Raw genomic sequence first — 17363 nt, 5'->3', positions numbered from 1 at the left:
GATAGACGAATGTCACCGAGCAGTGACTAAGTTTGTGGTCAAAGGCTTGCACCCATTTGCCACAGCAGATGCCCCCGATTTTCGGTAAGTGAATGTGTTTAATTGTAGGCAGGGACATTACTGGATATTCTTGTGTAATTGCTACAGAATAATTTATGCTATACTTTATTATTGCTACAGAAGAATATTTATTTTATTATTTTACATTTACAATTTTTTTTCCTGGGAACCCTGTGACACCCCATTGAAGAGCCATAGGCTGGATCTCTTAAGATCTCACTGTTGGGTTTGTAAGGCCTTGTTACTCCTAAATTTCTATCTTGTTCAAAGAGAAGATATAAAACAAAGTTCTAAGCTATTCGACCTTAGTGTTCTCCTTTTTTAAAAAGAATCGATAAGAGAATCGATAAAGAATCGAATCGTTAAACAGAATCGAAAATGGAATTGGAATCGTGAAAATCTTATCAATACCCATCCCTACTTGCCGCCATGCCTTTGCTAGATCTACCACTGGCTTCAGCCTCCTCTCATACACCAGGGGACTTTTAGTCAGAAATGATGTCTGACTCATTCTCACAAGGTGAGGAGAGGCTCATGTTAAGAGCTGCTGAGCCTCCAGGAACTGACCTGATCTGGTGCCCCATTGGTTATCATGATACATGTTATCTTGTGGTCTGACACAGCACCACAGCTTTAGAGGGAGGAATCTATAACCACCACTTCCCCGTGGAAGGGAAGTGATCCAAAGGAATACCACGGGTCAAAAAAAGTCCAGTTCCTCCAGGTGTCCAGAGACTGAAGGCACTACTTCAACACTACCACTGGCCTGTTTTGGTCCCTCTGGGGGTCAAGGCCCAAGCTGTTGATCCAAACCTGCAGGGGGCCCCAAGAAAGAAGCCCCAGTGGCTTCCACGACTTCTGTCAGTTTCCCCAGCAACTGAACAAACACAAGAAGAGTTTTTATGTCTAAGACAGTCTGCATCTGAGTAGGGCCGCATGTCAACTAATTATCCAAGTATAGAAAAATCTGCAAGCCTGTTGCTTTCAAGGGAGAAAGCCACAATACACTTGTTAGGTGTTGGTTAGCACCCAAAGGTCGGTGACCAAGGCCTCCCAGTAGCTGAAACGTTGCAGTGAGAAACAGCTGACAGCAAAACTTTGACAATCAGGATGTCAGGCTCGAGTGCTGCCTTGCAGTTCTCTCAGCTAATGCCATGCAGCCGCAGTTGGTGCAAGAATAATTAGTGGGTGCCTGTCTCATGCTCATTGCCAAGAGACTCTCATGGCCATCTGTCCTGTTAAATGGATGATCTTCCAGGCCAACATTGGCAAGTGTAAAAAAAAGGCAACAATTTATCATATTATCCATTTAAATTTACATGCAAAATTGACCAAATGACCAAAAAGTGACCCCTGACAAGATGTGCAGAAGTGTATGTTAAAGTACTGTCACTAACAAAAAAATGATGAAATTAACCTGAGCAGCTTACCAAATGAACTCTGTATGGAGAGTACACCATCGCTGGCCTTTTCCAGCTTGCCCTGGCCCTTCCATTACCCTGTTTTGATGAATCAGATCTGCCAGCCAGTTTCCACTGCCATTACGCAACACATAGCGGTCCAAAAATACCAGCTGGCTCTCTGGCCCGTAGAACCAGTTATAGTTGGAATCTGCAATTGCTACAGTTCGCTGAAATCCTGGTGAGATGGTGAAAACACAAAGAAGACAAAAACACCATATTTCATTTGTAAAGGGTACACATGACAAATAAAATGTTGTACTGAGTGAGTATGAGGTTTGTAGAGCCAAAAAATGTGCAAAAATAGCACTTTAAACACTATGAATTCTTTGCAAATTACAAAACTCAACCACGCAAAGCTCATTATGAAAGGATCTGGCTTGTGATCACAAATGTGTAACAAAAGTGCATTCCCCAACTTAAACCTCTGTGGCCCAGCTCAGCTCCACACTAAGTGCAAATTGTTCACGCAGTTTTGTTGTCTATAATTACATAAGGAAACTCTTGCTCTCTGTTGTTGAGAGGGTTCTTAGAAACCCGTTATAGTAACTACAACATGTTATCACAGTAAATCATTTGTCAAACCCAAACACTCGGGAACTTATAGCACAAACACTGTCAAGGTAAGTCTCTTCGGACTTATAAAGCCCCTGCTTTCAGTGTAATTTACACTCAAACCAAAGTTAATGTCTTCATATTATCCTTTGCACAGCAGTACTTAGATTAGTTTTACATTGGACCATGGGTAGAATTATATTTCTTGTATCTGTATAGAAATTAACCTTTCTTCATTTAACTTTATGTAAACACTGCAAATGAACTGACAATAACATCTATGAGAACGTTGGTCATTTATATTTCAACTGACTGACTCTCTAATCCTGTCAACAGTTTTAGAACATACAAGCAACCATACAAAATACAAAGATACACAACAATCCTCCACAGTCTTTCAGCAACACCCACTACAACTGACCTTCCACCTTTTTTCATTATTCACCCTCCAGCTTGTACTTCAGCCTAGCCTTCATTTTGCTTGGGTGGCATCTGTTTTTAGGTGCACTCACACTTTCCTGACACAGACAACTCGCAATGTCATGTTTGTCAGGATGATAAGAAGGTCTATTCCAACTCAGGAGATAGCATGGGTCAATCCCTGGCAATGCCAAATGCATGCATTGGAGTAGGTGTGATGGACAGGGCTTAAAGGGATGAAAGCATGTGTACACTGGTGGATGTGGCTTACAGTAAGCGTTTCGAGTGCTCAGGTAAACACAGAGGTTTTACACAAGTATCAATCCAGGTAACTGGAATTTAAGGCATGATGTCACAAAAATCATCTCCTTGGATAATGCCTGTCATAGATATATGGAAACTCAACAGCCCAAAAAGTTACTATTTAGTTACTATTTAGAGCTTTTTTTAATAGTTGTCTGAGCTCAGCTGCTCTCATCCACCAGTAGACTCTGTGCTTTGGTGGCGTTTTCATGCAACACATGATAAAAAAATAACTGATTAAATAACATAAACACTGCATCTCCATACAAGTTAAGTAAAGTAAGCAAATTATACTGCTTGGATTTCTAAATATCATAGTACATGTACTACGCAAAACTACCAACGCCAACCATCTCCAGCCTGGATTTAAGTGTGATCACATAAATCTTATACGTCATATGAGTTAATGAGAGGAAAGACAAAAAAACACTACTCTGAAATTTCGGATTGAGTTATTTAAAAATCGCATCTCATTAAATTACATGTCAAAATGCTACTGACTTATTATAAGGTTGTTATCTATTTCAAAATCTGTCTGGAAAAGTAGCAATGGTAAGTAAATCTGGCATTTATATAAAATAGCATATGGACATGCCATTATACATTACAGCACTTGGCATCTCTTCATTTGCATTCAAGACTCAGACTAATACTGGAACTTAAACTGACAGTAACTTCCTTTTTTCCAGCTGTCTTCTGACACTTTAGCTTCTTTAAACTGTGAAGCTTCAGCTTGAGCTATTGTTCCAATACACACCAACAACAGAACACAACATTAAAAACAGTGAACGATTAAGTAACATTAAACCTCTTATTATTTCATTAAGATCTCACAAGATCCCAAAAGAAGAACACAGACAGTTAGTGTGGGGACAGCGATCATTCAGGCTGCTCCGAGGCCAGTTTGGGATAATCTGGCCTTGTCTTCCTGTCTGGTAGGAGGTGAAAGCTGCTATTGTGGCTCTGAAGCTCAGGCTCTCCTGGTCAGTGCAATTAGGCTACGTTCACACTGCAGGTCTTAATGCTCAATTCCGATTTTTTGATCAAATCCGATTTTTTGGTCTGCTTGTTCACACTACAAATAAAATGCGACTGCAAACGCTCTCTAGTGTGAACGCTCAAAGCGGCCCGCATGCGCAAAAGAAGATGTCACACACAACGCGCTCTGTTTAGACCCAGAGCAAACAATATTGTTTGACTGATGGCCCTTAATATAAAGACTTCGGACTTTATTTTAAATTTTTGCTTTAAGTTATTTTGTTATTTACATAATAATGTAAATAACCTAATAATAACCTTATTGCTGTTTTAGAGAGGAGCGGTGCTTCAAAGAATAGTTGCAGATTTCTGTCAGAATCTGCAGATTATACAGTACAAATAAAATGTTCACGTTTCTCCAACGTTGTCTTCCCAACAGTTTCACTGACATCTACGCTGGATGGCCAGGAAGCGTTCGCGATATCTTCTCGGGCGCTTCTCCGGCGCTGATAATTGGCGTCTGTCTTGTGTCAGTGACGTAAAAGACGGATTAAATGCGACATGACCGTTCAAACAGCAGTCGCTTTCTAAAACATCGGATATGTATCGGATTCAGTACCACATACGAAAGTGACCCAGATCGGATTTGAAAATATCGGATTTGTGCCGTTCACACTGTCATACCATGATCGGATATGGGTCTCATAGGGTCAAAAAAAATCGGATTTGATGCGCTTTCGCCTGCAGTGTGAACGTAGCCTTAGAGGTGCTTTCTGGGTGCAGAATTGCTGCTCAGCTACAATATAGAAACTGTCAGCAATTGGCTGCAAAATGCCTGAGTCTGACCTGGGGGCCCCTCCTCCCACTGCTACCCTCGCCCTGACCTCCAGACAAAACCCCCAGGACACCACAGATCCCCGCATGCCTCAGCACAGCTTTGTCAGACATCCAGAAAGGTAATAACTACACGCATGCATGCCCCATATCAGTTCAGAGGAGAGGGTGCTCTCCAGCGGGGCAGCCTGAGGTAATTTTCATGCCTAAGCTAACATAATGAGGCCTTTGGCTGGAAGCGTTCTAGTAGGCATAAGCCAGATGTCTAGGCCACTCATAGCTGAATAAAGACTTCCTCACAGGTTACTGACTTTTTATGTGCTTGCCTAAATATAACCATTACAGTAAAAAAAAAAAAAAAATCACATAATTAATTTTGCTGGCAGCATGTGGTGTCACTGTTACCGGGCAGGATGGTCCTGTACAGAAAGGCAAAGTGTTTAAGTAGCCAAGAGTGGTCGAAGTGGCCGATGGCAAAGTGGCGTTGCACCAGGAACATGTACTGGAAGAGAGAGCGGGTGGTGTAAGTCCCATATGCTACTCCTTCATACAGGGAACCGTCGGTCACATCCTGCAGGAGAACCATAGACTTCTCCATGATGGACAGGACTTGCTTGGTCCACAGGTAGGCCTCCTGAAGGTAACCTGGAACACAGGAAGTTCAGATGGTGTCAAAAAAATCCAAAACTAAATCTAAATTTCAGTTCATGAAACACTTTCAGAGTTGACTCTGCCTGTTGATGGATCTGAGGGTGCCATCTAAAGAAAGCTTCCATATTTAGCTGTGGCTACATCACACAGCTATGCTACACTGCACCATATATACTCCTTTAGACATAAACACAGACCAGATCACACACACAGAATCTACTATGAGAACATGCAGCCACATAAACACTGTAGCCACAGTTCACTGAGGAATCACGGGCTGTCAGCAAACTCTGGCTGACACGCTCCCCACAACACCCCCCTTCTCTGAGACATGGTCCACCCACTGGAGCCATCCCTGAATGGGTTTGGTTTGGTTGGGTTTTGTGCACAGAGCAGGTATTTACAAGTCATCAAACAGGGACACAAAGACTACATTTACACAAACAGGGCTTAAACAGTGCTTACAAAAGTCCAGGAGCCAACTTCAGAGCTGTCTGTCACTTTAATATAATTAATGTCCACATCCCGTCATTTCGCACATTTAAAAGGAAACTGCGATATAGAAAAGAACATAGATACATTTTTGATTTGATTTTGCTGTGAAATGAAGAAAGAAAGAAAATATATATATATAGCGTTAGTTCAGGCAAGCCATTAAGTCAGGCTTTACCACAATCCTGGCAGATCAGCTGATGTCTGTCCCATCCCACATCAGCTGACATCCTTCTACACATCCAGTTGGCAAATTTCATACAGGAAACAGAGTTTAAGCCAGAGTTTAAGTTTTCCAACAGTCACTGTACATCTGTATTCTGTTTTGCAACCTACTTCCACCCCAACTTCTCAGGGAAGAATCAGGCTTCTTTTTACTACAGTGAGGTACAGAGGTATTAATAATCACCATTCATGTATGACGTGACAGTTAAATGTTGTCCACAGAACATCCAGAAATCGAAAAGATGGCACACCACACAAGTCACTGTACTCGTACACCAACATTTACAAAAAGGGAAAAAAGGCTCTATGAGCATGTGAGCTCATACGCATGTACATAGAGTAGCTGTTATCACAGAGTCTAACGCTGTGGACAGCTGACCGACAGAGGGCATGACGCTCTAAGTGCTAGGAACCACAGCTGCCAGCTCAGCCTTCAGAGCACTTTCACTCTGCACTCCAGAGGAATGTGGAACAGCAACTTTCCACTAATGCTCCTGGACTCGCCGAGCAATCCTTCAGTCTGTCTGGACAGCCGGTTAGTTTCAGGCAATACGGACCAAAATTAACATCTTGACACAAAAATGATCTTATCCCTGACAACAATATGTGAGATGTCACAAGGACATGTTCTTTTTGAACGGACGGATCAATAAATACTCGTCTAAAAGCAAGCGACAGAATGGTAGTCGCCTCGCAGCAACGCTTTTCTTTTTTTCAGCCTGGTGGTGATCTGGCTTTTTTGAATCTGAAGAGGGAAGAGGAAGAAACACAAGAAAAATCCCCTTAAAGATCAAAAAGGCAGACATTAGCACTTACAGTAACACTATCAAATATTTGTGTATAGGTGATTATCGCTCACAATCTTGAGTGCATCACTTCATGCATCAACCCCCAGAAGACAAAAAAATAAACATAACTCAGCCTTTAAGCTGCGACACTTGAATGAAAATAAAATTGATTTGGTTGCAGTTTTTTAACAGAGCTGTGTAGCTACTGAACAAATGAAGTAGTTCCAGTCCTTAAACAAAGTTTAAGCAAAGAAGAGATTATTGTTCCATGTTTTTCACATAAAAGCTCAAATGTCTATAAATAAATTCAGTATAACTCAAGCCACTCTTCTGTTGTTTCTTTAATACATGTTTATTTTGAAAAAAAAATGTCTATGTAAGCAGATCTGCCTCTTGTTATACTGATTAAAATTCTTTGACCCTGTGTGTCAAAAAAATAATAAAATGACTTTTGGCCAGTTTTGACATCTGACCTGTAGGAATGGACGTACACTGCTACGATGAAAACATCTTTAACTCATTCTCAAACTGGCAGCAGTGTGCAAAAAGCTTTTGTCAGATAACCTATGAAAAAATATAGTACGTAGTTTTTGGCAGCGATAAATGGAAAGCTTTCAGTTATTCAGAGCCAGGACTGAATTTAATGCCATGCCTAAATTAAGCTTGAATTAAGCACAGCGTTAGACATGACGCCTGAATGAAGCTGCTAAAAAAGAATCTTAAATAAAGCAGTTTTTTTTTTTTGGATCACTTAAAATCGATCATGTGTTGCCAAACTATTAGGAAGCAAAGTTCTTTCACCCCAGTTAGTTTTTAAACTCACATCTTTGCATGAGGTTGCTTGTAAATCACACTTTAAGGAAATTAAATATGTCATAAACAAAGCACCCAAGCTGAGGAAAACACAGTGTATTTCCTCAGTAATGCAGAGCAGGAGCAAAGTCATTTTTGGGGAGTAAAATGAAACCAAGCAAAACAAGGTCAGGTTGCAACTTTCCTGAGATGTCACAGGACTGTGTGCTTGTTGGTAACCTTTATGAAAAAAGAGCAGAAATAAAACCACTGTGACCACAGTGGTTCTCGGCAATTGAGCTTAAATTTAGTTTACATCAGGACTAAATCTTAAATGCCAGAAAACAATTTGAGAACGTCTTGATTTCCTTCCTCTTCTGCTTCACATACATATTTAGTCGATGGTGTTGAGATAGTGAACTGGAGTAATCATGGCAGATTCTGCAAAGGACATGCTCAAGATAGCGGCCCCCATTTACTAACATGTGCAACACAAAAGAACTGCGCAAAGAGTTTTTACGCAAAATCACCATCAGATGTATGACACGAACACACAGGACAAATGTGTTCTTACTGTATGATTTGCGTATGATAGGGAACATGACTCATTCCAAATCACCCACAGCCCATTTCTCTAAATAAGGATAGCTATAAAAGTATGGGCTCAAAATGTGGTCATAAATATTTTGTACTTGTAAAAAAGATTTGTATGTGTAAAAAGAATTTGTGTGTGCGTAAAAAAGATTTGTATGTGTAAAAAAGATTTGTGTGTGCGTAAAAAAGATTTGTATGTGTAAAAAGAATTTGTGTGTGCGTAAAAAAGATTTGTATGTGTAAAAAAGATTTATGTGTGCGTAAAAAAGATTTGTATGTGTAAAAAAGATTTGTATGTGTAAAAAGAATTTGTGTGTGCGTAAAAAAGATTTGTATGTGTAAAAAAGATTTGTGTGTGCATAAAAAAAGATTTGTGTGTGGACTTAGCCCCAAAAAAAACCCTGCAAGTTACAAGTACGAATTTTGACCCTATTTTTCTTCCTTTCATCTGATTGGTCAATGTCATGTCAATCACAAATGTAACAATCCAATCAGAGAACAGATGGGTTTGGCTGTCGGAGGGGCGCTTTTTTGAACTGCAGGTCCTTGAAGGGTGATACAGTTTGAAGCTGGAGGATCTCTATATAAATATCCGATAGCAGCTAGGTCCCCTAGCTTTCAGCAGCTGTTGAAAGGAAAAAGGTTTGGTATATCAGTGGTTAGAAATACCATTATTACTTTAGGATTAGTTTAACACAAAGTCAGGGCTGACCCGGGACCATTGCTGTGAGTCACAGTGCGCAGCATAAAAGTCCTTTCACATTGGAGGCAGGATGTGCTGCTAATGCTAACTGCTAACTAAAAGCAAAGGATCCAGAATTTGTTGCGCTGGCTGCTGGGCTCTGTGGGTTTTTGCAGCAGCTCTACCTGTACTAGATGCACCTGCTCCTTGTCTTTTCTATCTCTGACTTTATGTCCTCTACAAGAGTTTCTGTTTTTTTTGCTGGTTCTTCAAATGTTCAATAAAAACATGTATGCTAATTCATAACGAAGAAAGCTTTGTAATGAAGACTGTCATTTCCAAAACACTGCCCGCCCCCACCCCGCGGTCCGCAGCGCTGTTGAAAAGGCTGTGGAAGTCCCTATATTAAACACGTAGACCTGTGACACAAAAATCACCAAACTCGGACGACCACAGACTGTTTTCCTTCGTGGTGATGAAGGAAAACGCTGGGTTGGCATGTAAAAGGGCATTTATTCCCTTCAAAGACCTGCAGTTCAAAAAAAGGGCCCCTCCGACAGCCAAACCCATCTGTTCTCTGATTGGATTGTTACATTTGTGATTGACATGACATTGACCAATCAGATGAAAGGAAGAAAAATAGGGTCAAAATTCGTACTTGTAACTTGCAGGGTTTTTTTTGGGCTAAGTCCACACACAAATCTTTTTTATGCACACACAAATCTTTTTTACACATACAAATCTTTTTTACACATACAAATCTTTTTTACACATACAAATCTTTTTTACGCACACACAAATCTTTTTTACACATACAAATCTTTTTTACACATACAAATCTTTTTTACACATACAAATCTTTTTTACACATACAAATCTTTTTTATGCACACACAAATCTTTTTTACACATACAAATCTTTTTTACACATACAAATCTTTTTTACGCACACACAAATCTTTTTTACACATACAAATCTTTTTTACGCACACACAAATTCTTTTTACACATACACAAATCTTTTTACACATACAAATCTTTTTTACACATACAAATCTTTTTTACACATACAAATCTTTTTTATGCACACACAAATCTTTTTTACACATACAAATCTTTTTTACACATACAAATCTTTTTTACGCACACACAAATCTTTTTTACACATACAAATCTTTTTTACGCACACACAAATTCTTTTTACACATACAAATCTTTTTACACATACACAAATCTTTTTTACGCACACACAAATCTTTTTTACGCACACACAAATCTTTTTTACAAGTACAAAATATTTATGACCACATTTTGAGCCCATATAAAAGGAAATACATTTGCACTGAAGAAAATAAAAAGAACCCTAGGTTTCTCTGCAGCACTGTAGCCAGGCAGACAAAAAAAATAGTTGGGCCAAGTATCCCTTTAACCTTAACTAATGATCTAATGAACCGTGAATCTCTTCAAAACGAAAATTTAAACCACTAGATAAGAAGTTACTCATAACCATCTCACATACGTAACATTATCTACAGCTACTTTCAGTAGCATTGATCGGTTGGAGACTCTTTTTCTTCAATTGATCTTTCTGAGTTAACTTCAGTAATTACTTCCTCCAAACCATCAACATGTCTTTTAGACCCTATTCCTACAAGACTGCTCTGAGAAGTTCTACCATTAATTAATGCTTCAATGTTTAATAATCGGCTATGTACCACAGGCCTTCAAGCTGGCAGTTAAATTAGTAGTTAAATTCTTACATGAAAAGCCATCACTTGACCCAGCTTTCTTAGTTAATTATAAGCTATAATATTTTATTAGAGCGATTACAGCATGCCGTAGGTGTTAAAGGTACTGCAGTGCGGTGGTTTGAATCATACCTATCTAACAGAATCCAGTTTGTTGTTGTAAATGTAAACTTAGGTTAAATATGGAATTCCACAGGATTCTGTGCGAGGAACAATTCCTTTTACATTACAACACATAGTGAGCTTTCACTCACTATGTGTTTATGCACCTCTCTGCATATAATCATTAGTAATTATTAATCTCTTAATCACTGGGTCTTTTCCACAGTGTGTCTTTATCCTATCTTCAGCTTATTGAGCCTGGTTCTGCCAGAAGTTTCTTCTTGTTGAAAGTGAGCTTTGCCTTCCCACTCTCACCAAGCACTTGCTCATGCGGGGTTTTCTATATTTTTTATAGAGCCTTTTTCGAGTAAGTGGAGAAAGTGGCGACAATGTTGTAAGAGAGAATCCTGTACTGCTAGGACAGAAAGAAAGGAAAAAGCAAAACTGGAGAAACTTAAATAACAGTGTCCAAAGTCTGAGGAGGAAACCAGAAAAGGGGCAGCTGTCTAACATATAAAGTGTAAAACCAAAACTAAAACTACAGATTCTGACACTGTTTTAGCAAAAACAATAATTTTACTTGAGGACAATCCCCTCACTCATATTTTGAACAGTCAGCAGGAGCTAACTAGCTAGTATGCTGCTTTCAGTCTTGTGTTCTCCCTACCACCCAGTCAGGTTAGGGTTGTGCATGTCATTCAGTTGCTTACCCAAAGGTGATTTTGTCCAGCTGCTGGATAGATTCCACATTGACTCTGTCTACATGGCAGTCCTTCTACTCTAACAGGAACCTGCAGCAGGTCTAGTACTGCTTTATGTGCTACTACAAAGTTGTGCAGAACAAGAATTCAGTGCATACATTTTCCATCTGCCTTTCAAGACGGTGGAAGTGAAGTTTACCTACATGATCAGAGGCTCAGACTGAGAGAAAAACATCATGGAAGCAGATTAAGTTGAAGACATGACAGCATGAAATGTCTCAATATCTCACATTCGTGTAAAAAAACAACAATTGATCATGTGTTAGTGTAACCCATCCCCCTAAAGAATTCCCGGAATCAGACTTTGGACCATGTTTGACTAAATCCCTTCAACGAAATCCAGACAAATGAAAATCGTCTAGTCAGGCTGCATTTTGCTTTGTTTGCAGGATTTCTCTCCAACTTCCAAACTATTTGTGGAAAAATATTTCTTCATAAAAACATTTGAGGCACACAAACAGAAAACAAAACAGAATTTTTTGTGGCTTTTTCCACAATTCAAAATGATCACCAGTGTGAGCAATAAAGTACAAATGGACAGCATCATTGGTGTTCAGTAAATAGATTCTACCTAAATCTGTTAATTAGTGCGACCTTTCTGTGGTGCATATGTGCAGAAAACACCAGCAATTAGAGAAAAGGCTGCAAAAGCACACAAAGCACCAACGGAAATACAAAAATCATACAAAACACAAGAGAAATATTTTGGGGAGAAACTAATGTGATGGAACAACTGTGGAAGTACCAGAAACCAAAACACACAAAGGACTGAGCTGAAACACGCTTTAGAGGCATCGTCTGTGTTACGAAGGAGAAAAGGAATCAAGATAATGTGTGTTTTAATCACACAATTCGGCAGAAGACTGTAGATAAATGTTTGCTATAGACCATTTATTGTTAGTGTGTTTCTTCAGGAGCTGTTTCTCCCTGTTTGTCTCCACCTTTTACACCATGGACAGAAAGATCTGCATGTGAACATGGTAAAAACCCCATTCATGGGGTTTGTGTGGACACAGTGGAGGATTATAAATACCTTGGTCTGAACACTGACAATAAACTGGACAAAACACAGAAGGCCTCAAAAAAAAACCAAACGATTTCTTTTTCCTTCCTTCCTTTTTCTTTAATATCTCAAAATGTTTTATAATTCTGTGATGTGCTGGCACAGCAGACTGAGAATAACATACAGCAACAAACTCAAGAAACTGATCTGCGAAGCCAGAAACGTAATCATCACACACTTACCCTGCATCATGTAAACCAGACTTCCTGTGAGCAGAGCCACACAGTTGGTAGGCTGATGGTTGTGTAGGTACTGAAACCCCCACCCTCGGACGTAGGACTTCTCATACATCAGGCGTGATGCGTTGCCGATCACCTGCAGGAAACGTTCCTGCTGGCCCTTGTTCAAGTACTCATACAGGAAGTCGTAGGCAGTGGCAAATCCAACTAAAGAGTGTGCAAGAGGAACTTCATCCCAGGGAGCGTCTTTAACAAGCCTGCAATACATAGATCAGACAAACAGAAAGGAAAGCATCAGCAAGTGGAAAGAAATTGCAAGTATGAAATTTTCACTCTTTTCAACGAAATCCTGGCAAATGGCTTCTAATGAACAAGAAAGCCTTCCTTTGCAAAGACTTTTAATTAACATAGCAGCTGTAAAAGGGCTGGTCTCCTTGAAAGCAAAATAAAGACGCTAAATAGGATTTATCAGCAAAATTACAAGTGTACCAACAAAACGAGACATTAGAAATGCAGCGTGGGTAGATTCTCTCCAGGTTGGATCTAAGACTGCTGATGTGTGAACTGCAAAGTGTTACTTTTGAGAAAAAAAGTGAAAGCAACCATTCTGTTCAGGTTAATTAAAGAGAACTGAACTACAGATGTGTGGACTGCATTTTAACAGCCAATAATTAACATCATGGATTGTGCTGAGATCTACACAAAGGCTCTCTTAAGATCTAAACCGGACTAGAGTCCTGTTATCACCTCCAGTCTAGCTGCAAGGATAAATTACTAAACACTAAAGCAACAACAACAACAAATAATAGAAATCTGTTCATCTCAACTGAAAAAAACTCCTGTGTAAATTTGAATTGTGGTAACTAAGAATCAGTTTGCACCTCTGTTGTAGAGAGTGGGTCAAAAGAGGACAGTAGGCAGCATTCCACTTCAGTGCGACACAAAGTAAGCACAGGGTGTAGCATCCTAAATACTGTCATTTTAGGTAATTTGACTAACCATCAAGCCTAGTTTGTTGACTTTCACTGTAGTTGTACTACCTTTCACAGAAATTTATAATGCTGCTATAATTTCATTTTTCAAGCTTTGGCATCTGCAGTCTACAAAAACATCCGGTACTAGTTGGAGCAACGTCAGCAACCAGGCTACAAAGAGTCCAATCTGCTGCAAGTGCACGCCATGAAAGCAACAGGAAGTCTTTAAAAAAAAAAAAAGGGGGGGGGGGGGATTCCAAACGGAACAGACTTACAAAGATTTCAACTTTCAGATACAAAAATATATTCAAGGCACATTTAATAAAAGTTCAAGGGATGGAGAATAATGATTTGCAGTTAGCCAATACTGACCGATCACATATGTATCCTGTTGTATTTACCATTTGTATACATGTTGTCTGATATGAACCAACATGAATTTTTTCATTGCCTTGTGCAATTTAGACATTTCATCACATAGTCTTTCTACCAAGTGCTTTTAATGGTGATTTAATTCAATTAAATTCAATTCAATTCAATTTCTTTATTGTCCCACAAGGGGAAATTAGTTTAGCAGCAGGATATAAATAAACAGAACAATACTATAAAATAATAATGACAATAATAGTGATAGAAAGTCCTAGGACAGTTAGTGAATGTTTTTTAAGTTAAAAACAGAATCATGCCGCATGGGTATATTCCTACTCTTTTAATACTTTTCTTTGCATTGACTGAAAATGGCGCGTGAGTAGTGGGGTATCCCCTGTCCTGCAGCCCGGTGTGCATTAGACAGTTTCACTACTATCGTAACACACTATATTGCTATACTGAATTGAGGTTTTCCAATTACTTCCATGGACAAAAGTGTATAAAATCACTGGGAATTCCAGTGTGGTACAGTGATAAAATGCCACCTGTGCAACAAGTCCAGTTGTGAAATCTCCTCACTATTAAATATTCCACAGTCAACTGTTGGTGGCGTCGTAACAAAGTGAAAGCGACTGATTTTATGTGGTAGGCCACATAAAATCAGTCAGCGGCTGCTGAGGTGCATAGTGCTCTTAATGCTTCAGCATAAGAGTACCAACTTTGGGGAAACAGTTTGGGGATGGCCACTTCCTGTTCCAACATCACTGTGCACCAAAGTAAAGTCCATACATACATGAATGAGTGAGTTTGGTGTGGAAAACTTGACTGGCCTGCACAGAGTCCTCACCTCAACCCTGACAGAACACCACTGGGATCAACTAGAGCAGAGACTTCGATCCAGGCCTTCACATTAGTCTCTAACCTCAGAAATGCACTTGTGCAAAAATGATCAAAAATTCCCATTAAAACTTCTAAACTTTGTGGTTATGTATGCAGTTAGCTCTGCTTTGTGGTCTATGGACACACACTATTGAGCCTTTGCAGAAACCCCCAGCTGCCCCAATTACACACTTGATAAAATGCATTAATGGTATTCTTCCTTTAGGTGGATCCTTAAATTTATATTCATTCATTTGAAAATCAGATCTTTTTTTATGTTGAAAAAAGAAAAGAGAATAAAAGTTACTGCAAACTTAGAGTTGGACTTGATATTAAATTATGCCAAAACACACTTGTTTTGATTTTATATATTTCTCTTGTTTGCTTTTTATTCCACTATTTTTATTTTATTCCGGCACACATGTACAATGACAATAAAAACAGACACGCACCAGAGAGGCAGGCACCATTCTGCCACAAAGTAGAAGCTCTTCATTGGAACATGGTTGTTGCAGGCGTAATTGAAGGTCATGAATACCACAGCTGACTGATTCCTGGAGCCACTCTGCAGAGGCCCCGAGAGGTTCAGTGACCACAATAAAAGTGCGGCCAAGTAGAAAACTCACAGTGTGCTCTTAAGACGTGAAAACACATGCTCAGTGGCTTTTCTTTTCTGCACTGTGGCACACATCCTAATGTTGTGAAAAATGCCCTGTAAATTGCACTAATGCCAATCTGGAAAATCCCCCTGGCCCTGTTCAGTGGTTGGAGGGAACATGGCAACCGTGCAGTGGAATGAGAAGGATTAAACTGTCCCTTTAAAGAAGAATTCACCTGAGATTCTCTTTCTGTTCTTGTCACACTGAGCACCTATGAAACAACAGGAATGCTTTATAACGTACAAACTGACAAGTTTAGATGAGGGCGAAACATAATTCTGCTGTGAGTGACACAACAGATAATGATGTTCCACCACTGGGAAGATGTACTGCCAAGAATCTTCAGCTGCGTTTGTATAGTAGCACGATGAAGACAGTCAATTTTCACATTTATCAATTTTGACATCTTTAATATCGAATGCTGATTTCAATAAATTAAAAAGAAAGACAAATTATCTTAGAAATATGGACTTATTCTCCACATCTGAAGTCCTTTGGGGAGGAAATGATGCAGGGAAGAAAATCATGGGTGGTGCACAAAACCTGCTTTGAAATTTCTAAGAAACTGGAGCAGTCAAAAAAACACTCTTCGGTCACTACGCCAATTTGATCAATAGGACTTGCAATATTGCTATAGCTTGTTTTGTATTTGTATAATATTAATTTGGAAAACTTGTTATTGCAAATGTATTGTTTGTGAAGTGAACCAGGTGTAAAACATCTATGGTGTCTGTTTCCATCCTAATGATGATCCAGAGAGGGCATTTTAACTGGCACAGTGACACAGTACGACAACATAAAAATCTAAAGACCACCAGTAGAGGAGACTTTGATTTAACTGTGCTCTTTTGCAAACTTTTAAATGTCTAAGTCCTGCTAAACCTTTTGGCTAATTAGAATACATTAGAATAAATTAAAAACCCTAGAAAAAAAAGTACATGGTTCTATTCCATTCACCCTATATTTACTGAGGACTATCTCGCAAGTATCCACAAAGCGATCTGCAGCAACATGACAAACAATTTAATTGGCTCTGCAAAATGAGTCTAAGTCTTCCTTTTCCCCAGCTTCTTTGGTTTACCGAAATACATAACTTGACACGCCACTACCACTGGTAAAAAAAAAGGAAACTCAAACTATACACAAGAATTTCCCTAATCCCAACATTCCTGCAGGACCTGCTGATTTAAATCTTGCTTATTAACACTGTTTACACCATTAATAGTCAAAAACTGCAGAGGTTGAGCAAACTGTTTGAAAATGTAAGAGAAGCAAGCACCGAGATGGTGATGATTAACAAATATTATACAGGTAGAGAGCCTGACTCCTGCAAGATTGTGAAGCCGCTATTTCCATATATGAAAGTATTTAAGCACCACTTCTGATTGGTTTTAGTCTTTCAAACAGAATGTGTGTAGAATTGGAAGCGGTGAATGACTTTAATCCACTTTTCAGCCTTTTTGCATTTGCCAGCCAGAACTGATGGCCATTGAACTCAATCGAATTGTTAGGGAAATAAGGAAGCACGGCTACTGGCATGAAGTTCAGTCATGGCTGACTGTGAAAAGCCTGAGGATTGTCCAGGCATTGGCTGAATGGATGAATTCAGCTGACTTGCTAATGTTTTTCTCACAGTAGGAAATGTGGCAAGGTGGAAAATAAAAACATAGACACGTATGTGTTTATATCATTTTGATTTTAGACTGACACATTTCCGAGTGGCTAGTCTAAATTTACCCCTGAGAATTTTGGTTGCCAATAAGTCTTGACTGTTATAATTAAACTTGAAAGAGGTT

The 17363-nt window shown here is 39.3% G+C and overlaps 1 protein-coding gene across 2 annotated transcripts in view; it reads right to left on the bottom strand.

The window, feature by feature from the left end:
* Positions 1-17363, bottom strand: part of dse (dermatan sulfate epimerase) — a 28552-nt gene that overhangs the window by 4831 nt on the left and 6358 nt on the right. For both annotated transcript variants that reach the window (XM_084952163.1, XM_084952164.1), the window contains 3 exons: positions 12690-12943; positions 5016-5255; positions 1491-1698 (listed from right to left, as the gene is read on the bottom strand). In XM_084952163.1, coding sequence (XP_084808289.1) covers positions 1491-1698; positions 5016-5255; positions 12690-12943 — 702 coding nt within the window. The remainder of the gene's footprint in view (positions 1-1490; positions 1699-5015; positions 5256-12689; positions 12944-17363) is intronic.

Source organism: Perissodus microlepis, chromosome 15, assembly GCF_051167445.1.
Source record: "Perissodus microlepis isolate ML-2025 ecotype Zambia chromosome 15, ASM5116744v1, whole genome shotgun sequence".
In the NCBI taxonomy this organism is placed as follows: Eukaryota; Metazoa; Chordata; class Actinopteri; order Cichliformes; family Cichlidae; genus Perissodus; species Perissodus microlepis.
Note: the sequence above shows the minus strand (reverse complement) of the source record. Positions and strands in the feature narration are given on the sequence as shown.